The 23,747-nt window shown below is 44.4% G+C and overlaps 1 protein-coding gene and 1 long non-coding RNA gene across 8 annotated transcripts in view; one reads left to right on the top strand and one right to left on the bottom strand.

Moving 5' to 3' along the window:
• Positions 1 to 809: 809 nt before the first annotated feature.
• The window catches only part of DOP1B (DOP1 leucine zipper like protein B), a 129,180-nt gene continuing 106,242 nt past the window's right edge, over positions 810 to 23,747 (bottom strand). For 4 of the 7 annotated variants that reach the window (XM_081573050.1, XM_081573052.1, XM_081573054.1 and 1 more), the window contains 10 exons: positions 20,924 to 21,006; positions 20,595 to 20,704; positions 20,305 to 20,451; positions 18,678 to 18,739; positions 18,036 to 18,164; positions 9,775 to 9,911; positions 7,925 to 7,980; positions 7,491 to 7,652; positions 5,582 to 5,711; positions 4,164 to 4,720 (listed from right to left, as the gene is read on the bottom strand). In XM_081573050.1, the coding sequence (XP_081429176.1) occupies positions 4,466 to 4,720; positions 5,582 to 5,711; positions 7,491 to 7,652; positions 7,925 to 7,980; positions 9,775 to 9,911; positions 18,036 to 18,164; positions 18,678 to 18,739; positions 20,305 to 20,451; positions 20,595 to 20,704; positions 20,924 to 21,006 (1,271 nt within the window). In that variant the 3' untranslated portion in view covers positions 4,164 to 4,465. Of the gene's footprint in view, positions 2,846 to 4,163; positions 4,721 to 5,581; positions 5,712 to 7,490; positions 7,653 to 7,924; positions 7,981 to 9,774; positions 9,912 to 18,035; positions 18,165 to 18,677; positions 18,740 to 20,304; positions 20,452 to 20,594; positions 20,705 to 20,923; positions 21,007 to 23,747 lie in introns of those variants that run through there. The other 3 variants (XR_014077699.1, XR_014077700.1, XM_081573051.1) reach the window with 2 other exon arrangements.
• On the top strand, positions 14,967 to 16,128 carry LOC145539301 (uncharacterized). The gene is made up of 2 exons (XR_014077706.1): positions 14,967 to 15,067; positions 15,502 to 16,128. It is a non-coding gene; the product is annotated as an uncharacterized LOC145539301 (long non-coding RNA).

Below are 23,747 nucleotides of genomic sequence, written 5' to 3'. Positions count from 1 at the left end.
TCTGAGCGATCAAGCCTCATCTCTGGCTCCGGACTGAATTCTTCTCCTCCGGAGGCCAAGAATCCCAGTGTCTTTTTGTGGTTCAGCAACAACCTTTCACAACTACTGAAGCCCACGTGCGTAGAGCCCGTGGTCTGCAACAAGAGAAGCCCCCGCAGTGAGAAGCCCGTACAGCACAACTAGAGGAGCCTTCAATCGCCAAGATACCACTGTAGTGATTGTCACAATGCCCAGTTGCCCCTTGGTGTAGAATGGACTCCTTTGCTGGTCCAGGTCCACATGGCCACAGTCTCTCCTTTGATGGTGTTACTTTTCTATGTTTGTGGGTTCATGTAGTCGAAGCTATGGTTTTTCCAGTAGTCGTGTACAGATGTGAGAGTTGGACCATAAAGAAAAGCTGAGCACAGAAGAATTGATGCTTCCAAACTGTGATGCTGGAGAAAACTCTTTGAGAGTCCCTTGGACAGCAAGGAGATCAAGCTAGTCAATCCTAAAGGAAATCAACACTGAATGTTCATTGGAAGGACTGAGGCTGAAGCTCCAATACTTTGGACACCTGATTCAAAGAGCTGACTCATTGGAAAAGAACTTGGTGCTGGGAAAGACTGAAGGCAGGAGGAAGGGCAGGGGATGACAGAGGATGAGATGATTGGATGGCATCACTGGCCCAATGGACATGAATTTGGGGAAACTCCAGGAGATAGTGAAGGACACGGAAGAGTGGCATGCTGCAACCCATGGGTCGCAAAGAGTCAGACACGACTTAGTGACTGAACAATTAAACTGCAAATAATACCTAGTAGAAGGCATTGTCTTACATCAGAATTTTATTCCAAAGACCAGATTCTGTCTGGTCTCCCAGGTTGTTGTTCAAAGCTTTTAATTACAGGCTTCATCAACTGTCTTGACCCATCCAGTTCCTTCTTATTTTACTGGGCATACACACATACTGGGAAATAAGGCTTGCTCTCCTTTAAGACACTCCTCACCACACCTTGAGAGTTGGGAGCCACCCGCTGTGCCGTGACCCCAGGGTGGCCAGGTTTGGCAGGAAGCCCACTGGGCGGGGTGCCCTCAGAAGGGGTCTTCCACACCTCACCACACAGCAGCAGCCCTCCTGGGGTTTTCCTTTGAACTCTTCTCGGCACTGGGCTTGAGAACGTAGTGCTCTAGACCAAGACGAACATAAGACTCTGTTGACTTTGTAGAATTGGGTAACACTGCTTACCTCCTCCGGGGCTTAGGAAACAACCCACATGACACGGCGCCACGCCCAGCCCCTGGAAAGCACCCCAGTGGTAACAACCGTGTCATTCCCATACATATGGGCTCTGTCCTCACCACACCCCCCTGCAGCTGTGTGTGTCCCAAACCCTGCTTTCTTAGAACAGGGGTTCCAGCTCACTGCTTGCCCCCAGAGCAGCGGCACTTTGGTCCTTGGGCTGGACACCTGGTTTACCTTCTAGGAGGAACTGAGTCAGAACAGTCATCTTCAAAGTGGGATGGAGAAAAGCCTCCATGAGGAAGGAAAAAAAAATGGTAATTTTGTTTTTCCTTACACTTAAACAAAAACAACAAACGGAGGGACTTCCCTGGCTGCCCAGGGATTAAGGTCCTATTCTTCCACTGCAGGGGCCACAGGTTTGATCCTTGGTCGGGGAGCTAAGATCCTACATATCGTGTGATGCGGCCCAAAAAAATCTCCATTTTCTCTTTTGTAAAATACACAATCTATGTGGATACTCAGGTCAATTAATGCAACACATAGGCTTGTAGGTACTGAGAGTGAGCACACGCTTTGCTTTTGCTGATGGGGGCTTCCCAGGTGGCACAGAGGTAAAGAATGCCCTCGTCGGTGCAGGAGATGCAAGAGATGTGGATTTGATCCCTGGGACAGGAAGGTCCCTGGAGTAGGAAATGGCAGCCCACTCCAGTATTCTTGCCTGGAAAATTCCATGAACAGAGGAGCCTGGAGGGCTACGGTCCATGGAGCTGCAGAGAGTCAGATATGACTGAGCGACCGAGCAGACACACATGCGTGATCAGAACTATGTAGACACTGAAGCAACATGGATGGGGCCAGAGATCATCATACTCAGTGAAGTCAGGTAAAGACATCATATGATATCGCTTATATGTGGTATAAAAAAATGACACAAAGGAACTTATAAAACAGCAACAGTCTCATAGACTTAGAGAACAAACTTATGGTTACAGGTGGGGGCCAGGGAGGGGGTTGGGGGGAGGTATAGTTAGGGAGTTTGGGGTTGACATGTACACCCTGGTATATTTAAAGTGGATAATCAACAAGGATCTACTGTGTAGCATGTGGAATTCTGCTCAGTATTATGTAACAACCTTAATGGGAAAAGAATTGGAAAAAGAATAGGTACATATATAACTGAATTACTTTGCTGTACACCTGAAATTAACACATTATTAATAGTATGCTCCAATATAAAATAAAAAGTCAAAAAAATAAGATACAAAAGATCCAAAAAAAAGTGAAAAAAAATATAGATCACGGAGGGAACACCGAGAGGATTAGTTCCTACAACTCTGAGGGGTAATTACCATTGATAATTCCACTTTGTAATTGAGAAAACTGAGGCACAAAGTATATGCCTGGTGTAGAATGTGGGTAAAACTGAGTCCTCAAACTCATGTCCATCAAGTCGGTGATGCCATCCAACCATCTCATCCTCTGTCGTCCTCTTCTCCTCCTGCCTTCAGTCTTTCCCAACATCAGGATCTTTTCCAATGAGTTGCTCTTCACATCAGGTGGCCAAAGTACTGGAGCTTCAGCTTCAGCATCACATTTACAAGACTTTTTGAGTGTTCTATGCTAAACAGAGATGTATTATTAAATCCCTTTAAGATTTCTACTTAATAAAAAAAAAAGGATTAAATTACATATGGTATTGATTTTAGACACTGAAGAGAAAAAAAAAGGAAAAAAACAAAATTTGTAAATCTAAGTACAGCTACAAGAACTATCTTTCATAGCCTAATAGCTACTGATGATATAAATAAGCTATTTATTTTGTCAATTTTGGGGGGTGCCATGCCATGTCACAAGTGAGATCTTTGTTCCTCCACCAGGAATCGAAACTGGGACTCTTGCATTGGGAACACCGAGTCTTAACTGCTGGACCAACAGGGAAGTCCCTCCATGCAATGTTTAACACATATTGTATGAATATCCATATGTGATGGTGCTTCCCGACTCTTACTTTTAGCCTTTATGTAGGCAACCAAGTGGTTCTGTGTTCCCCACATCCTATCTTGGGGCTAGTGACACAAATTGCTTCTGCCCTGCTCACAAACTCATACATGGTAGGATGTTACAAGAAACTAAACCAATACTGTTTGTCAAGTTCCCAAACACCCTTATCTGTAGAAAGGATGTTATCTGAGAGCCCGCGTCAGAGCTGTCTGCATCGTCTGACCTGGAAAGTGATGTCATGGAATGCCCTGGTGGCTGAAAAGGGAACCTGAGACAGGCAGGTCTGGCAGGCAAGCCTGGAGAACGGGCAGAGAGTGAGGGCACTTGCCGTGCAGGATGGGTGCCAACTGGACTCTAAGTAGGGAAGCTGGCGTAAGACAAAGAGGCTTGAAGAGTGAGATGGCATGCTCCCAGCCCCAAGGAGTCTGTGCCTAGGAACCTAGGAATTATTTTCACGAACAGCGATGTCTGCAGCGGTAAAGAGTTCCCAGAGAGGACAGAGTAATAAGGAAGAGTCCAGAGTGAATTTCCCCAACAGCAGTTTCGGGCATTAAAGCCTCCATGACCATGATGACTGATTTATGTCGAGTGGAAAGTGCTGGTCAGGCACATTGCGGTGCATAACTGAGGTGACAGCTGTCGGAGGGCTGAAAACGGTGTATTTCTTACCCAGCAGAAGGTGCGAACACGTGATTTTAATGCAGCAGAGTTAAATACACTGAGATTGTCTTCACGCTCACACCTCTGCTGAATAGTCAAAGGTAACGGGCTATTAGTATTTTCAGAAAATAATATATTTTCATTTTAAAATGTGGTACCAAAATAAACACTTAAAGGGACACATGTATGAAAGGTTAAAAATAATATTCAACGAGTTAAAAATGTTTAGAGAGATGTACTGACACAGACCCATATATCTGCAACAAAAAAAACCCAATTTTTCAATCTCTTCATGGTTTACTTTATATTACAAATTTTGTGCCACCATTAGATGATATATTAATTTCACTTCTTTACATACATTGAGGAAGAAACATAAAATCAGACCTAAATATATTACAAGGCATTTCAGGGAAGTGTGTTTTGTTGGCCACCAAAAAAAAAAGATCTGAAATTTACTTTCAAAATTGAGATAGACTTTTTTTAGAACCACTATTCTGGCTCCTTTTCTGTTTTCAATATATCCTGGCTTTTCTCAAGGTCTCAGTAAATGGCTTACACAAATTCTCCGGTCCAAGGTTAACATTCCAGATGTTCCAAAAAGTCATGTTCAACACATTCTTCCAGTTGTTTCAAGACCCTTGGGTTATCTGCGACAGTAAACACCATGAGCGGAGGAGGGCATTGGGTGTCGGCAGGCAGTCGACTCTGGGTTTTAAAAGCACAGTTTAGAGTCCCGAAGAAGGGCATCAGTTGCCTAATGCTGGAAAGAGAATGCTGGCGCAGCAGAGGGAACTCGCTCTTCATGGCAATCTCATCTGAGCTGCCGATTTCCTGCAAAAAACCAATGACGACATGCTAAGGGTTAGAGAGGCCCATGCAGGTGGTGAGAGCTAAGACACAAGTCCTCTAGGAAAACTCCCTGCCTGCGCCGACGGCAGCAGTGTAAACTCGAATCCCACGTCTCCACTGCCGTCTTCCACCAGAATTTGCTGTGAGCCATCCTGCTGGGGCCCCTGCCACCCCTCCTGCAGGCCCCTCCTCTGAGTCACGGAGGGACTCTGTGGGCACATCTCTTTCTATAGCAGGGGTCCCAACCTGTGGTCTATTCAGGAACCGGGCTGCAAAGCAGGAGGTGAGCAGTGGAACAAGATGAGATTACAGAGTAGACTGGACATTAGCAACACACTTTGGGTGTCACTGTCTCCCATTACTCCCAGCTGGGACCATCAGGTTGCAGGAAAACAAGCTCAGGGCTCCCAGTGATGCTGCGTTACGGTGAGTTGGATCATTATTTTATTATCACAACGTAATGATAAAAGAAATAAAGTGCACAATAAAGGTAACGAAACCACCCTGAAACCATGCTCCCAACCCATCCCAGCTCCCTGGTCCGTGGAAAGAGTGCCTTCCACAAAACCGCCTCCTGATGCCGAAGGGGTTGGGGACTGCTGTTCTGCAGGACTGTGTCCACCCAGGAGGCTTTACCTCTTAGCATCCGGGATGAGAAAGTGACATACAAACGCTAAGACAAAGATGAAATGTATAACCCTCTCCAAGTCTGAACACTTACGAGGCATTCTGAACACCATTCAAAGTCATTGAAATCAAATGACATATGAAGTTCCTCACTCACCCCCCGAGCCTGTCCCCCTCTACCACAAACACAAATTTTGTAAAAAGGAAAACAATTACCCCATATTTTAATTTTAGAAGTTCAAGAATCCTGACAGTGTGGGGCTTGCATTCTTGGTGATCCTCCTCTAAATCTGAGGAGAAGGCGGGGCTTTCTGTGTCCACTTCGGGAACAAACGCCCACCTGTAACTGGAGGAAGAGAATCCGAGGTCAGGCACGCGGGCTCAGAGCCCACTCAGAGGTTTTCAAATAGCTTTCCTGAGATGTAGTTCACATACCATACAGTTCACTCATTTAACGTGTACTATTCAGGACTTCCCTGGTGGTTCAGTGGCTAAGACTCAGCGCTCCCAGTGTAGGGAATGCGGGTTCAATCCCTGGTCAGGGAAGTAGACCCCACGTGCAGCAACATAAGAGTTCACACGCTGCAACTAAACACTTCGTGTGCTGCAACTAAGACCCAGAACAGCCCAAAATACAAATAAATAAAAAATAGATTGCACCATTCAATAGCTTTTGGTATATTCACAGAATTGTATGTCCATCACCATCCATCATGATCAACTTTAGGAGATTTTCATAACCTCAAATAGAATCCCTGCTCCCTTTAGCTCTCACCCGTCAATCCACTCCAATCATTCCTCAATCTCATCCCTCAATCCACTCCTCAATCGAGTCCACCACTAAACTACTTTCTGTCTGCACAGGTTTTTTTATTCTGGACATTTCATATAAACGGAATCATGGGTGTACATGATTACATTGGAACCAATGTACTACATGGTTGGTTGTACCTGGCTTCTCTCACTTAACCTACTATTGTTAAGGTTCGCCCATGCCGCACCACGTGCCAGCACGTCATCTCTTTGTGCTGTAGACAACTGCACTGTCTGAACACACCATATGTTATTTATCCACTTGTCAACTGATGGACATTTAGGTTTTCTCTACTTTTGGCCTATCATGATTAGTGCCACTATGCATATCCACGTACATTAAAACTCACTTAAAGAAAAAAAAAAACTTTCTTTTTTAGACCAGTTTTAGGTTCATCCAAAGTTGAGCAGCAAGTATAGAGGTTTCCCATTTGCCCCCTGCCCGCTCTCTGCCACACAGAGCCTCCCTGTCAACATTCCCACTAGAAGGGTACATTTGTTATAATCGATGAACTGACACTGACTCATCATCATCACCCCAAGTCCAGAGTTAAGCTTAGGATTCACTCTTGGAGCTGCATCTTCCATCGGCTTGGACAAGTGTGTAATGACATGTGTCCACATACAGTGGACACACAATCACACACAGTCATTTCAATGCCCTGAAAATCCTGTGCCCTGCCTCCCTCTCCACTCCTGGGACACACTCATCTGTTTACTGTCTTTACAGTTTTGTCTTTTACAGATCATCTTGTAGTTGAAAACATACGGTATGTAGCTGTTTCAGATTGGCTTCTTTCATTCTGTGTTTCTAACCACAAACATTTCTACATGATTTCTCTCTTTAGAGGGACAGAATGGAGAGAAGCGGCATCTGGGGCCAGGCATGAAATGAAACATACAAGCAGCTGTGTTAATGCTGCCGCAGGAAATGTGAGCCAACAAGGGCAGAGTGAACTGGAGAGAGCGTGTTCCATTTAGTTAATTAAAAACAAAGAGACCAAAAAAAAAAAAAAAAGAAAATACACAAATGCAGTGAGGATCACCAGTGGGGGACTGATCTGTTTTATAAGCACCCAACAGCAAAACCCACTGAAACACACACACACGAACAGAAACCCATCCGTAAACACTACTGTGAGCCAAATTTACCAAACCACAGATGTTGCGAGTAATCTGAAACTCGGTATTCTGAGCAGGCTCCTCGGCCACTAGTAACCCACACGCTGTACAGGAAAGAACAAGTGAAAGTGCTGACAAGGAAAGAAAAGTCACCTCCTTCGAAGAGGACACGTGGTCTCCTATGACTTACATTTGAAATAACGGCATCTTGTCAGGTGGAAAAGAAAGTGCTGTGTCTAGGAATTTGCAAGCTGATAAATAGAGGACCAGCTCGCTCTGGGGTATCTCCCCCACCGACGGCCCATTTCCATCAGAGGCTGCAACTTTCATTCTGTTGATTTTGTTGCTGTTTCTATAAATTGGCAAAGAAACTCTTGTTAGAAATTCATTCACATCCGCTGTAGTCCTTTTGCCTATGTAATGTCCATAAGAAGGTTTTTTCCTTTTGAGAAATGGGTCAGAATAGCTGGTCCCTTCACAACTACTTCAAGAAAATGGTGTTTAGGATTAGCTAACCCTACATCATAAATTGATGTCCACAGTCTGGATCTAAAACAAAACAAAACAAAATACAGTGATGTCCATTAACCTTCACATATGTGCACAGACTCATACACCACTTACCGCAATGACTCATTGTCCTTTTTCAGCTCTTCTTCAAGCTGTATGAATGCCTGAATCTTAAAAAAAAAAAAAGTGAATTCAACTTACTATTTGAGAGAGGTTAAATCTAGCTTAATGTTTAAATGTTTAAATATGTCCATAAAAATTAGCAAATAAAAGAAACAATTAAAACTATGAAAAGACAACCTATGAAATGGGAAAAAAATATCTGCAAACCAAATATGGTAAGGGACAATATCCAAGATATATAAAGAACTCATACAACTCAATAACAAAAAAGCAAATAATCAAATAAAAAATGGGCAGAGGACTTGAATAAACATTTTCCAAAGAAGATATGGGAGTAGCCAACAGGCACATGAAAAGATGCTCAACATCACTTATCATCAAAGAAACGCAGATCAAAACCACGATGAGACATCACCTCACACCTGCCAGAACTGCTGTCATCCAATGGGTGAGATTACAAATGTTGGTGAGGATGTGGAGAAAAGGGAGCCCTTGTGCACGGTTGGTGGGATTATAAACTAGTACAGTCACTATGGCAAACAGTATGACGGCTCCTCAAAAAATTAAAAATAGAACCACCATATGATCCGGTACACCCACTTCTGGGACTATGCTCAAAGGAAATGAAAATATTCTCAAAGAGATATGTGCACCCCCATATTCACTGCAGCATTATTTACTAGGTTGGCCAAAAAGTTCGTTCAGGTTTTTCTGTGACATAGGAAGAAACTGAATGAACTTTTTGGTCAACTCAGTACAACAGCCAAGACATGGAGACATCCTAAGTGTCTATCAACAAATAAATGAATTAAGGAACTGTTTCATATATATATATATATGAATATATATGTATATATACACACATATATGTATATAGATGTATACGTATACACATGCATGTGTATGTATGTATATGTGTGTACAAACATACATGCAAATGTATATATGTATGAGAATACACACACACAGAATGTTATTCAGCCATGAAAAGGAGGAATCTTGCCATTGGCACATCTGCAGTAATGTGGAAGGACTCTGAGGGTATTACACTATGTAAAATAAGTCAGAAGAGAAAGACAAATACTGTATGATCTCACTTATAAGGGGAATCTAAGAAACAAAGCAAAACCAAACCAAACTCACAGAAGAGATCAGAGGCAGGGGGTGGGAGGAGGGAAAATTGAATGAAGGTGGTCAAAAGGTACAAACATCGATTTATAAGACATATGTTATTACTAGGGATGTAATGTAGGACGTGACAACTGCAGTTAAAGCTGCTGTAAGTCACAGGTGAAAGTAAAGAGAGTAAATCCTCAGTTGTCATCACAAGGGAAAAAATTCTTTCCTTTTGGATCCGTTATGAGATGATGGATGTTAACTGAATGTGATAAGGGTCTCATGATATATTTCAGTCAAATCATCATGTTGTACACTTTAAACTTATACGCTGCTGCATGACACTTATATCTCAATAAAAGTGGGAAAAAGCCAGTTTTAAAAATAGCAAATAGGGAGTTCTACAGCAGTCCAGTGGTTAAGACTCAATGCTTTCACTGCTGGGTTCAATCTTTGGTTGGGGAAGTAAGATCCCAAAAGCCGCGCAGCATGGCCAAAAAAAAAAAAAGCAAATAATATCAAATTAATTTAAATAACTACAGTTGAGAGGTCAACTATTATTAGAGGATAAAATATCTCTACTTAACCAAGAGCTGATCATGCACTACCAACTTGATTGAAAATTTTACAGATAAAATTAGATATACACGAAAGGATACATTATTCCTGAAAACGCATTTTAAAAAGCTCCAATTTTATTTCAGGAACAAAGCATTTGCACTTACCAATTCAGAGACCATTATTGGCCACAGTGAAGTCAAATGTTGGGGAGATATTCTTAGCAGCAAAACTCTGAAAAAAAGAAACATCTGAGCAGCAACTGAGGATGTCTGTCCCACTCTGAGATTGTCTGTCAGGCGTTCTAAGGAAAGAAGATTTTCGAGATGTCACACAAATGACGAGTTTGGCGCTTCTCACTAGACAAAGAGGAAAAACACAACTGCAATTGCTCTGACGTTTGACAACAACTGTACGTGAGATTGGTGTTGGGAGAATGGTATTGCTCTCCACGTTTGCCCACAGCCCTCTTCTGTGTGAGGCACAGCAATTCATGGTGTTTGCTAAAGAAGTGAATCAAGGGTCTCTTATTCCCCTGCTACAGCTGAGTAGGAAGGAAGGCATCAACTTCTGGCTCAAGCCAGAAACCCACTGCATCATCAATGAGCACGTAAATGATGTTGGTGTTTTTTAATTTTTAATTTTTGGTCATGCTGTCTAGCTTGCAGGATCTTAGTTCCCTGACCAGGAATCAAACCCGTGCCCCCTGCAGTAGAAGCATGGAGTCCTAACTGTTGGACCTCCAGGGAAGTCCTGTAAATGTTCTTCTAAGAATAGGAAGCATGCGACATCGAAACCAAAGACAGCCCTTGGTAAGGGTTGGAACTAGAAGGTCACATAGGTTGGCTGGCAGATGACACTGTATGTTGGGGGTGAGGAGTGACAAGCGAAGTGAGTGAATAAAAGAATTATTCAGTCAAGTTTAGATTTGATGACTATGACAAAAGCTTCAATTCCTGCAGGAAAAAAAAGTTGAGTGAAACTCTCTAGTCCCTAAGTCTTCCCCATTGCTCCACTGAAATAACTGCTTGTAGAATGTGATTCTTCCCATAATTTAAGGTTTCTGAGGAATACGACAAATTGCCATGGCAAACAGCTGAACTATGGTCATGCTGGTTAAGAGTCACTGGAGTACATTAGTAATAAACTTCTCTTAAAATCATGTAACATAAATAATATTCTTTCTTCCTGAGTATTTAACCTATGTTGGACAGTAAAAGCAAAAAGTTTATCTTTATCTCTTATGGTTCCAGTACAAAAAGGTAGTATTTCAGACAACTATACCACATGGGAGAAAAGAAGAGCATCCCAAACGATGTAAAATGTTGATACAAGTATATATATTCTATGTTCACTGCAATCCCTACAGCGATCACTGCAAAAAGCTTTAAAAAGAGATACATCCCCAAACCCACTTTAAATAAATCAAAATGGAATGCTGAAAAAATGTTCAAGCAACCTGAGGAAAATAGAAAAAGGGAAATAAAGGAATGAAAAACAAAGAACAAACAGAAAATAAATAAGAAGGCATAATATATCCTGACATGCCAGTAATTACATTAAACTGTCTACACCCGCCAGTTAAAAGAGAGAGATTGGTTGAATGGCTTAAATAAATGACCTAGTTGTATGCTAACATTTTAAGAAAGCTGGAGTGGCACTATTAACATAACACAGAATGGACAGCAGAGCAAAGCACCAGGGTCAAAGAGGGACACAGCAGAGTGCAGGGTCAGTTCAGCAGGAAGATATAACATTCCTAAATGCCTGTGCACCGAACAACAGAGGTCTAAAATACATGAAGAAAGAACTACCAGAACTCAAAGAAGAATAACTACTGACAACTGTAGCTGAGGTTCAACATCCCTACCCCATGACTGATAGAAGCCCTAGGAAAAAAAAAACAGTCAAGTAAGGATATAGAAGAACCAAGCAATACCATCAGCCTGCAGGGTGTAAACAACACTTGCAGAACACTCCGCTCAACACAGCAGAATTATCTCATTAACTGCTCCTGGAACATTTACCAAGACTGCTTTATGACCCATGATAAAATCTAACTTCAACAAATTTAAATTCTACAAAGAATGTTCTCTGACCACGTGTGTGTGCTTATTCGCTCAGTGGTGTTTGACTCTTTGTGACCCCATGGACTACAGCCTGCCAGACTCCTCTGTCCATGAGGATTCTCCAGGCAAGATTCTCTAGGGTTGCCATGCCTTCCTCCAGGGGATCTTCCCAACCCAGGAATCAAACCCAGGTCTACGGCATTGCAGGTGGATTCTTTATTGTCTGAGCCGCCAGGGAAGCCCACTCTGACCATAATGGACTCAAACTGGAAATTAATTACAGAAGAACAACTGGAAACACTTGGAAATGAACAAACTTCTATTAATAAATAAGATATGGGCTGAAGAGGAAGCATCAAATAAAATATAAAGAAATGAATGAAAATTGAAAGATTATCAGATTTTGTGGGATATAGTTAAAAGTAATGAGAGGGAAATGTATAGCACTAAATGCTTACATTATAAAAGAAGAAAGCACTCAATTCTATAATTCAAGCCTCTAGCTTATGAGACTTGGAGAAGGAAATGGCAACCCACTCCAGTATTCTTGCCTGGAGAATCCCATGGACAGAGGAGCCTGGCAGGCTACTGTCCATGGGGTCGCAAGAATCAGACACGACTTAGCGACTAAACCACCACCACCAACTTACGAGACTAGAACAAGAACAGACTAAACCCAAAACAAGGACACAGAAGGGCATGATAAAGAGCAGAAATAAATGAAATTGCAAAGAAAACAAAAATAATACAGAAAAAAAGTCAAACTAAAGTTTGGTAATTTGAAAAGAACAATAAAACTGATAAACTTCTAGAAACACTGACCCCCAAAAAGAGAAGGTAAATTACCAATATCAGGAATGAAACAAAGGTTACCTCCATAGGCATCAAAAAGGATAATGACATTTGAATTACTGTTTAAATGAGGATGCAAAATGGTACATCCATTCTGAAAAACAGTTTGGCAGTTTCTTAGAGAGTTTCTTAGCGAGTTAGATGACAAAGGTCCATCTAGTCAAAGCTATGGTTTTTCCAGTAGTCATGTATGGATGTGAGAGTTGGACCATAAAGAAAGCCGAGCGCCAAAGAATTGATGCTTTTGAACTGTGGTATTGGAGAAGACTCTTGGACTGCAAGGAGATCAAACCATTCTATCCTAAAGGAAATCAGTCCTGACTATTCACTGGAAGGACTGATGCTGAAGCTGAAACTCCAATACGTTGGCCACCTGATGCGAAGAACTGACTCACTGGAAAAGGCCCTGATGCTGGGAAAGATTGAAGGCAGGAGGAGAAGGGGACCACAGAGGATGAGATGGCTGGATGGCATCACCAATTTGATGGACATGAGTCTGAGTAAGCTCCAGGAGTTGGTGAAGGACAGGGAAGCCTGGCGTGCTGCAGTCCATGGGGTCACAAAGAGTCGGACACAACTGAGCGACTGAACTGAACTAGAGAGTTAAACACATGTTTACCACAGGACCCTGTAATCAAACCTTTATGTAGAGAAATGACAATTTACAACCACACAAAAACGGTACATGCATGTTTATCATAGAGGCTTTATTTCTAATAACCCCAAACTGGAACAACACAAATGTCCTCCAGTTAAATGGATAAATGAACTGTGAAACATCCATAAAATGGAGTATTATTCTCATTAAAAAAGAGCAAACTCCTGATACACCCATGAACCTACTTGCCTCTGGATGGATCTCAGAGGCTATTCTCAAAAGGTGACATACTGCATGATTCCATTTATACAATATTCTCAAAGTGACAAATGAAAGTGATGAACAGGTGAGCAGTTTCCAAGGGTTAGGGCTGGGTAGAGACTGTGACTATACAAAGAAGTGAGTGGCTTGATGCTGGGAAAGATTAAAGGCAGGCGGAGAAGGGGACGACAGAGGATGGGATGGTTGGATGGCATCACCAACTCAATGGACACAAGTTTGAGTAAACTTCAGGAGTTGGTGATGGACAGGGAGGCCTGGCGTGCTGCAGTTCATGGGGTTGCAAAGAGTCGGACACGACTGAGCGACTGAACTGAACTGAGGGGCTTCAGTGCGTTGCTTAGTGGTGAGGGAAGAGTTCTATGTCCTGGTTGTGGTGCGTCCACAAGAATCTGTATAGGAGATTCATTCACAGAACTGGACACACACACACACACACACACATAAGAATAATGCATTGTAGAAACTGGTGAGATCTGAACAAGTCTAGTTGAGTTGTGGTAGTATTTCCAGGTCAATTTTCAGTCTTGATGAGGGACTATGCTTGTGTGAGATGCTACCACGGGGAAAGTTGGAGAAATAGTACCCAGGAACACTAGGTACTATTGGTGCAACTTCTTGTGAGTCAATCTATTTCAAGAAAAAACATATTTTAAAAAAGTGGTTTGTATACATAGGGCATATTCATTTTGTATTGATACTTGAAATAAAAACTAAACTCGTGAGATTATTCTTCAGTCAAGATGATCTATTTTAGAATCTCTAATACTCCTTTCTTAGCTGAGTGATAAACCTTACAGGCTTACGGAGTCCTTGTGAGCAGAGAGCAGAGACAGCCCTGAGCCAGACCCATGCACCACTGTCAAGGTTGCGGAATCTCGTTTTAGGCTGGCCAGGTAATCTCGCTGAGCCTGCTTCCTATCTGTGAAACTCACCTGCCTCAAAGGGTACTGCCTGAAGACCACAGCCTACTGTTGGGAGCCAGAGAGCTCAGACTTCAGTCCAGGGTTTGCCAGGTAGTGGCAATGCAGCTTTACGGAGGTGCTAATCCCTCTGAGCATCAGTATCCTGATACAAAAATGGAGCTAACCCAGGACAACGAGGAAGGCTTAAAAGATGGGAAGGACTTCAGTGGACCTAGAAGGAGCCACCCTCATCAGTTAAAGGGCACGGAGTGTTGCCTCGGACTCTTTCTGATCCCTTCGTCAGGGGCCTTTGTAGGGGGTGATGCCTGTCTTCCTTTCATTCTAGACAAGCAGCATTTGATCATCCTTCCCATTTAAAAAAAAAAAAAATTGCTTTGAGCTCATTTAAAGATTCTTCTGAGATCAATGTATAAACCAAGATATATAGTGTTATTTAGCTCCGCACTCCACGTACAACGATCACCTTTACCCAGGGCTGCTTAATGGTGGTCAGTCAGGGGGAAAGGACCCCAGAGGGTACCCCAGAGGAGAAACGCCAGGCCTTCCCCATTCCTGCCTCCTCTGATCAGGCCTTGACTCTTCACCATGGTGTGCAATTATTTAGAACCTTCTGGATCGTCTATTCTGTTGACCTCATTGTTCCAGAGGCCACTCAGTGACACAAGACTGTCAGAGAACACTCTGAAACCCACCACTCCAGCACCGCCAGGGAGTTCCACTCTATTTTTTCAAACAGGTAGTACTTAAAAAAAAATAGCCCTTGAGTTATCCAAAGTGGAGGGTATTCATTTGGAGAAATTCCTCTTTCTCCAAGGGCTCCCAAACCATTTCTTAAAGTCAGCATGAAGGTGACCTTCATATTCATGTAAGAAAGTGAAAGTGAAGTCATGTCCGACTCTTCGCGACCCCATGGACTGTAGCCTACCAGGCTCCTCCATCCATGGGATTTCTCAACCAAGAGTACCAGAGCGGGTTGCCATTTCCTTCTCCAGGGGGATCTTTCCAATCCAGGGATCGAACCCGGGTCTCCCGCATTGCAGGCAGACGCTTTACCGTCTGAGCCACGAGGGAAGCCCCCATATACATATATGCCATATATGAGAGCACCATATAGAATGTATATACTATTCTGTGGTCCCCTGCTTCTCTCCCCCTTTCATGATTTCTCAGGAATTGAACGTTTACGTCCTGCGGTGCTCAGACTCTCTACGCCACTCACTGGTTAAGGAAGGAAACTGTCTGTTCTCTTCTTGTTCTACACACCGAACACCGTCTCTTCAGCCCTCTGGGCCTCACCCCAGGCTTTAGGAGAGTGTCTGATGGGAGAGAAGGTGGCCTGCCAGTGCACTGGCCACCGCGCTCCTTCTGGGACAGTGGGCTGGACGCTGCCCTTTCAGGCCCCTGTCCCGTGGCCAGGTGTGTGAGGCACCATCCCAGATGCTGCCTGTGAACCACAGGAAACGTGGTTCCTGTCGATCTTCCCCCCTCCTGAATCCTGTAAGGATGCCACGAAATTCAGCTCTGACTCTGCTCTGAGCTGAAGGCTTTGGGAGGCTGCCATTATCTTTATGGGCATTCCTGGTCACCCTCTGATAGCATCAGCCGGTTAGTACTTCGAGTAAGGAACTGTCCTATCTGAATATTCACTTTCACACATCATAGGTATTCAGGATGTTATGGCATGAACATCTCCGTGATGTGCTTGACGTTGTGGAAGTTATGTCAGCTGAAGTATAAAATGGTATCTTTTATTATTGCCAATGTAAAACATTATCATAATTAATACTTGGGAAAGCTGTTAATGTTTTGGCCTAAAATCATTAAGACCTTTCAAATGGTTAACCAAGTAGGGACGTGAGCTGAGAGTTAGTAATACTAATATTTAGGAAAAGCATATACTTCCTGAACTGACAGATGTTTATAAAAATTTTTTAGGAGGGCAGTGTTAAGAGATTTATTGCATAATTCTATGCGGAAACAACCTGAATGCTCTTCCATTGGTGAACTGGTAAACAACTCACAGAATGGGATACTATAAATAAATAAAAAGGAATAACTCTGGATAAGTACAATAGCATGAATGACTCTCAAACACAAAAGAAGCCAGACTCAAAGGCTCTACACTGTCTAATCACGTTTATAAGACGTTCTGGAAAAAATGAAACTACATGAACAGAAAGCAGATTTAGCGGTTGAGGGGGTCAAGGAAGGAGATGACTTCCGAGGGTCAAGAGTGAACTTTCAGGGGTGATGGAAACGTTCTGTATCTTGACTGTAGTGGTGGTTACATGACTGTGTATGTTTATCAAAATTCACAGAACTGTACAGCCACAAGGGTGACTTTTAGTGTAGGTAAAGTGTTAGTCACTCAGTTGTTTCTGACTCTGAGCGACCCCATAGACTGTAGCCCACCAGGCTCCTCTGTCGATGGAATTCTCCAGGCAAGGATACTGGAGTGGGTAGCCATTTCCTTCTCTGGGGGATCTTCTGGACAGAGGGATTGAATCTGGGTCTCCTGCACGGCAGGCGGATTCTTTACCATCTGAGCCACTAGGGGAAGTCATCTTTACTGTATGTAAATTATATACCTTAACAAACCTGACCCTCCCCCAAAATGACTGACATCATCATAATTCTAGTATTTGTAAAACTAGTACTCATGATATTTAATATGATCTTGAAAGATTTTTTTTTTTACTTCATTATATCCCATTTAGGCTATGAGTCTTAAGAAAAACACATTTTGTCTTTGAGAATTCTTTCATATCTTGGAGGAGGGTGAATTAGAATGTTCATCTTAACATTTCATGAGGAGCGGAAAAAACCCTTCAAAAGTCATGTGTAATATCCACATTAGTTTTTTAAAAAGGATTTTTGATGTTGACTGTTTTTTAAGTCTTTATTGAATCTGTTGTGCTTCCCAGGTGGCTCAGTAGGTAAAAAACCTGCCTGCAATGCAGGAGACGCCGGAGATGTGGGATCGATTCCTGGGTGGGGAAGCTCCCCTGGAGGAGGACATGACAACCCACTCCAGTATTGTTGCCTGGAGAATCCCCATGGACAGAGGAGCCTGGCGGGCTAGAGTCCATAGGTCGCAAAAAGTCAGACAGGACCGAAGTGACTGAGCACAGCACAACACTGAACTTGTTACAATGTTGCCTTTGCTTTAGGTTTGGGTTTTTTGGCCCAGAGAGAGATGTGGGATCTTAGTTTCCCAGACAGGGACTGAACCCCCCCACCCCTGCACTGGAAGGTGAAGTCTTAACCACTGGACCACAAGGGGAGTCCCAATCATTCATTTTTGAAGCAGATAAAGGATACTGTGAGGGTGAAGGAGAGAAAAAAAACTTGCTAAGGAAAAAAGGCTCTCCTCCACAGTCTTGCTCCTTCACTAGCCTCCGTTAGGATTGCACCCTCCAAGTATCTGAACTGCAGGAGGGATCGAGCAGGAGACAGTGCTGAAGAAGTACGGCCAGACTTTAAAAAATGACCTAATAAAGACTAACAGCATTGTAGTAATTCATTTTTTAAACAAAGTTCCCGATTTACCAAAGTTCTTCTACGATCGCCCCTGCGGAACGCTCATTTCACATTGGCCCATTCTGCCAGCATGTGCTGTGGGCCCCTGTGGTCTCCAGCGGTTTTGGCCTCTCTGGGCCTGTCTGTGTGCGGAGGGGGCTTGCAGGGAGGGTGGGCCTTCTTACCTTGGATTAGAGGAAGGTAAAGGTGGTACTGATCAAGTTCTCCACTGAAGACAGCAAAAGCCTGGCGCTTTAGCAGCATGGCTTTCTGCTCAAAACTGGAGAACAGTTTTAAAGAACTGCTCTGCATGTCTGGAATAAATACAGCAAATAAGGTTCACTTAGTGAGAAACCTACAATGAGAGGTAAGTGATGAGAAATTCACACAAGTGTTCATTCCTATCTCCCTTGGTGGAATATGATCTTGATTAAGGGCGTGTAGCTATTATCCAAATATTTAAAATTTATAGAAGTCTTTACTTCTTGAGTGATACTTAATGATAATGTATTTGAAGACGATATGCGGTATAGGAAAGTACTCCTAACAAATTACAGTCACCTTATCATTGCTTTCAAAAGTATTTTCTCCACTATAAAAATGCAAAAATGGTGGTTAAGAGGCATTCTTATCAACTGACTGGAACTAGGAAGGTTCAATCACGGAGTCCCGACAAATCCTATGCACCACATTACAGTTTGTGGCTGAAACTGCACCATAAAAAGTTTGAGTCACATTCTGAAATACGTGGTAAAAGCTGATTATGACCAAAAGGCTTTGGTCCTTTAAAGTGTGACTTATGTGCATGTTAACACAGAAGAACTTACTCATTAGATCTTTAAACATTGTTTTCTCATGAGTCAGAAGATGATCAATGATGGACTTCCAACTGGATATTTGAAAAAAAAAAAAGCAAAGTTAAATATGCAAATGGTGACAGACAGCTCAGTCAAAAATATCAAGGAAAAAGAACATGTCCCTTTAAGATTAAAAACTCTTTTCTGAAAAGTTAGTGAAAGGGATGAATAGTTTTTACATAAGGAGAAGCTAAGCAGAAGCTCTTCATTTATAATCTTAATATAGGGAATAAATAACATAGGGACTAATGAATAATTCCCAGACCACCATACAAGAAAGCACTGATTTCAAAGTTCTTTGGCTTTTGCAAAAAAAAAGTGTTAGTCACTCAGTCGTGTTTGACTTTTTGCCACCCCATGGATCGTAGCTCATCAGGCTCCTTTGTCCATGGAATTCTCCAGGCAAGAATACTGGAGTGGGTTGCCATTCCCTTCTCCAGGGGATCTTCCCAAACCAGAGATCAAACCCCAGTCTCCTGCAGTGCAGTTGGAATCCTTTACCATCTGAATCAAAAGCTTTTGCAAGGGTTGCCCTTAAATGTGTTTGGACAGATGATGTCCACACACTTGTGCTGAGGAAGAACAGTGGGGGCCCTGAAGACAAATACCACTAGTTTTCATCAGACTCTCCCATGGTGTGACAGGATTACAGGGTGAAAGTGAAGTGAAAGTGAAAGTCACTCAGTCATGTCCGACTCTTTGTATAGTCCATGGAATTCTCCAGGCCAGAATTCTGGAGTGGGTAGCCTTTCCCTTCTCCAGGGGATCTTCCCAACCCAGGGATCGAACCCAGGTCTCCCGCATTGCAGGCAGATTCTTTACCAGCTGAGCCACCAGTGAAGCCCAAGGATACTGGAATGGGTAACCTGTCCCTTCTCCAGCAAATCTTCCCAATCCAGGGATCAAACCCAGGTCTCCTGCGTTGCAGGCAGATTCTTTACCAGCTGAGCCACCAGGGAAGCCCAAGAACACTGGAGTGGGTAGCCTATCCCTTTTCCAGCGGATCTTCCCAACCCAGGGTGAAAGCCATGGTCAAAGAAGCTGACCAGTCTCTACCCTCGACCCCTGCTGTTAATAAAGACATGTTCCGCCAAGCCACGGGCCGAGTTACGAGTGGTTCTGCGGACCTCCGAGTAGAAGGCGTAGCCAGTTCATCCTGATTCCAGGCATCTCTGCTGCCCGCGCAGAGCCTGGTGGCTGCACAGTCTCAGTGAGGACTCGTGGAGCCCAGAAGTGGGGGGAAGGACTCCGGAGGGTCACCACAGAGCCCTGTCGTCTCAATGCTGGTCCAGCATCTTGTGATTCCAAGACAGAGCATCACTAGACCAGGTACCGCTGGATCCCCATGATGTGCTCTTTAGGAATAATAACAATTCTTCTCTTGATTGAAAAAAAAAAAGGGCACCTGTGTAGTTTTCAAAAGACTTAATTATTTCCCCGGAAATACACCGTTAACCTTCGAGGAATGTCCTATGATTTAGGATGATAATAGCTAGCTCTGCTCACCATTTCAGGAATGGGAACTAGTTACAGAAACCCACACACTTTGCCACTTGAAGGTTCCCGGCCCGTTTTTTATCAGGACAGCGTTTCTTACTGCACACAAGATGTGTCCATCTGGAAGAAGGCTGGGTCCAAGAATAACTCCAGGGCTTCTTTCTTCCAGGCTCGTTTGGTATAGGCGTAACCACTCAGAGAACTCAGCAGCTGGGCGCCCGCCCGGAAGCTGGGGGCATTGTAGGCGCTGCAAGGGGGTGAGAAGGGCAAAGGGTCAAGGTCAAAGGCCGTGAGAGGAGCCCTGTTGGATGCATTTCCCATTAGCCATCTTCCCACATCTGGGCAGGAGTGGGCGGGTTTGGGGGGTTACAGAGGAGGCGGCGGCCATACCTGTGATTGCGTAAGTAAGGAAAAACATAGTACAGCAAACGTGAGATCAAGGGGACTGCTTTCTCCTTCTCGTCACTTCGATAAACCATGTCCAGGAGTGATGCTAGGACCTAGAAAAACAGGAATCGGAAAACAGGGCTCTCCTAAAGGAAGTGGCAATACAGCGTACATACAGCCTAACAGGACAACCCCACAGGGCAGCCGGAGGCCCAGGCTGGCATACTGGCTCAGCCAGGATGGCGTAGCCCGATCCCCCATCCTCTGAGAACGGACGTGCCCTGGTGAAGCCTCATTCCCCTGGGGGGATGATGAGGCAGAGGCGTACGTACCTCTGCCAGGAGGGACAAGGCCTGCACACTGTACACCGAGGGGGCAGAGGCAGACACCATCGCTGAAGCAGTAGCGGCAGCGTCTGCGGAGAGAGGCATTTGTGTTTTAACTGTGACAGATGGGGGACTTGCCCGCTGGCCCAGTGGTTAGGATGCTGCGATCTCACTGCCAGGGCTGGGGGTCACTCCCTAGTCAGGGAGCTAAGATCTCGCAGGCCAAACGGCCAAAAAAAAAAAAAAAAGTCAAGATGGACTGGTCACCATTTATGCCCCCAAAGCATCACATGAACATGAGTCACGAGTCTCCACCTTTCACGCTGATTACGCATGTAAGTATCTGTCACATAGTCTTCTCTTCTCACGTGTTCAGTTTAGGCAACTGAGAACGTTTGTTCAGCACCAGCTCACCATCTTCCTCCCTGCTTCTCTTCCTATCATCATGCTTGGAACTTCAGCATCCCCTTGGGTGGTGCCTCTATCACCCTGGCCTCTGAGCCCCTCAAGTCTTTTCAGCGATCTTTTTATTTTGCTCCAGCTCAGCCAGCCACTGTCACCGTCACACGTGGTCACGTCAGTTTCCCAAATCTCCATCTCTAGCCTCCTCTCGTGACTGTGGCTTATTTTACCCACTCGCTTACTCCTGGAATGCTGCTCTGACAGCTTCCTCCAGCCCCTGGAATTCCCCACCTTAACTACTCATCAACCCCCCAGGTCTTCACTTCTCTTCCTCCCCACCCACACCCGTGGTCCATCAGCCACCTTGAGAGCATCCTTCATTCTTTTTCTCCTCTCTCCCTTCTGAAGCACTCACTCAGAAGCATGCAAAGCTTGGCTAAACCCAGTGATTGCCTCGCTCCGCATGGCAAAATGCTCCGGAGAAAACCAAACCACTATGAAACAGATCTCACTCTATTTCATGACCATGAACCTCAAAAAACACCTGATGCTACTGGATACACCTCCTCATGTATCTCAGAGATATGCTGGTTTCCTCACTCTCCAACCTAATTCTTTCACCTCCTCCCTCCAAAGCCACCACTATGTATAGCACCTTCTCAGCTGGCAACCTCACTTCATATTTCATTCAGAAAATGAATGTAAACAAATGGGAACTCCTTCAGTTTGGCCCTCAGTTCAGTTCAGTTCAGTTGCTCAGTCGTGTCCAAATCTTTGTGACCCCATAGACTGCAGCACGCCAGGCCTCCCTGTCCATCACCAACTCCCGGAGTTTACTCAAACTCATGTCCATTGAGTCAGTGATGCCATCCAACCATCTCATCCTCTATCGTCCCCTTCTCCTCCTGCCCTCAATCTTTCCCAGCATCAGGGTCTTTTCAAATAAGTCAGCTCTTCGCATCAGATGGCCAAAGTATTGGAGTTTCAGCTTCAACATCAGTCCTTCCAATGAACACCCAGAACTGATCTCCTTTAGGATGGACTGGTTGGATCTCCTTGCAGTCCAAGGGACTCTCAAGAGTCTTCTCCAACACCACAGTTTTAAAGCATCAATTCTTCGGCACTTGGCTTTCTTTGTAGTCCAACTCTCACATCCATACATGACCAGTGGAAAAACCATAGCCTTGACTAGATAGACCTTTGTTGGCAAAGTCCTACATGTTATTAATCTAGGACATTGATATGTGTTCTCTGCCTTGTCTGTTTGGTAGACATGTTCCTGGATCTTGTCAAAGAACAGTAATTCCATTTACCATGTTAATCCTGGCCCTTTGGCTGTCAAGACCTGATGCTGGAAAGATTGAGGGCAGGAGGAGAAGGGGACGATAGAGGATGAGATGGTTGGATGGCATCACTGACTGAATGGACAAGAGTTTGAGCAGGCTCCGGGAGTTGGTGATGGACAGGGAGGCCTGGCGTGCTGCAGTCCATGGGGTTGCAAAGAGTCGGACACGACTGAGCGACTAAATGGATGGCTGTCAAAGACATCGCTTTCTATCCTTTCACCTTTTGGGACTTCCCTGGTGGCTTAGACGGTAAAAGCGTCTGCCTACAGTGAGGGAGACCTGGGTTCGATCCCTGGTTTGGGAAGATCCTCTGGAGAAGGAAATGGAAACCCACTCCAGTATTCTTGCCTGGAAAATCCCATGTATGGTAGAGCTTGGTAGGCTATAGTCCATGGGGTCGCAAAGAGTTGGACACGACTGAGCGACTTCACTGTCACTCTCACTTTTCACCTTTTGATATTGATTTTTACGGCTCTGCTGCACTGTTTCAGCACCAAACAAATATGCTTCGATGAACTCTAATGGAAGAATAAACCAAGTAAACGATATTCTTTGGTCCTTAGTACTACTTCATTAGGGCTTCCCTGATGGCTCAAGTGGTACAGAATCTGCCTGCAGGGCAGGAGACACGGGTTTAATTGCTGGGTCAGGATGATCCCCGGAGGAGGAAATGGCAACCCACTCCAGTACTCTTGCCTGGAGACTCCCGTGGACAGAGGAGCCTCTCGGAGAATTACGTTGGCCAGTGGGGAAGGCAGCACAGCGCCGAGGGACATTGGGGAGGGTTAGCACATGGGCTGCAGTCCACGGGGTCTCAAAGAGCCGGACACCACTGAGCACGCCTTCACTACTTCATTCCCCTCCCGCTGACGATTAAGCCTCAGCGGGTTACAGACACCCACTGCCAGGCCCTCCTCATCTCAATCCTTTTCTCCCCCCACCCCAGCGCGCCGTGACCCCCAGCCGGGTCCAGAGAGTCTGCGTCCTTATCTCGCACTACTCTCGGCAGCCTTCTACCGCGCGCCTCCTCCCTCCTTCTGCAAACACTTTCCTTCATAGTTTCCATGACTCGATGTTTTCTC

This window comes from Giraffa tippelskirchi, chromosome 2 (genome assembly GCF_054371585.1).
Source record: "Giraffa tippelskirchi isolate mGirTip1 chromosome 2, T2T-mGirTip1v1.2.pri, whole genome shotgun sequence".
In the NCBI taxonomy this organism is placed as follows: Eukaryota; Metazoa; Chordata; class Mammalia; order Artiodactyla; family Giraffidae; genus Giraffa; species Giraffa tippelskirchi.
This window is presented reverse-complemented; position numbering and strand designations above follow the sequence as displayed.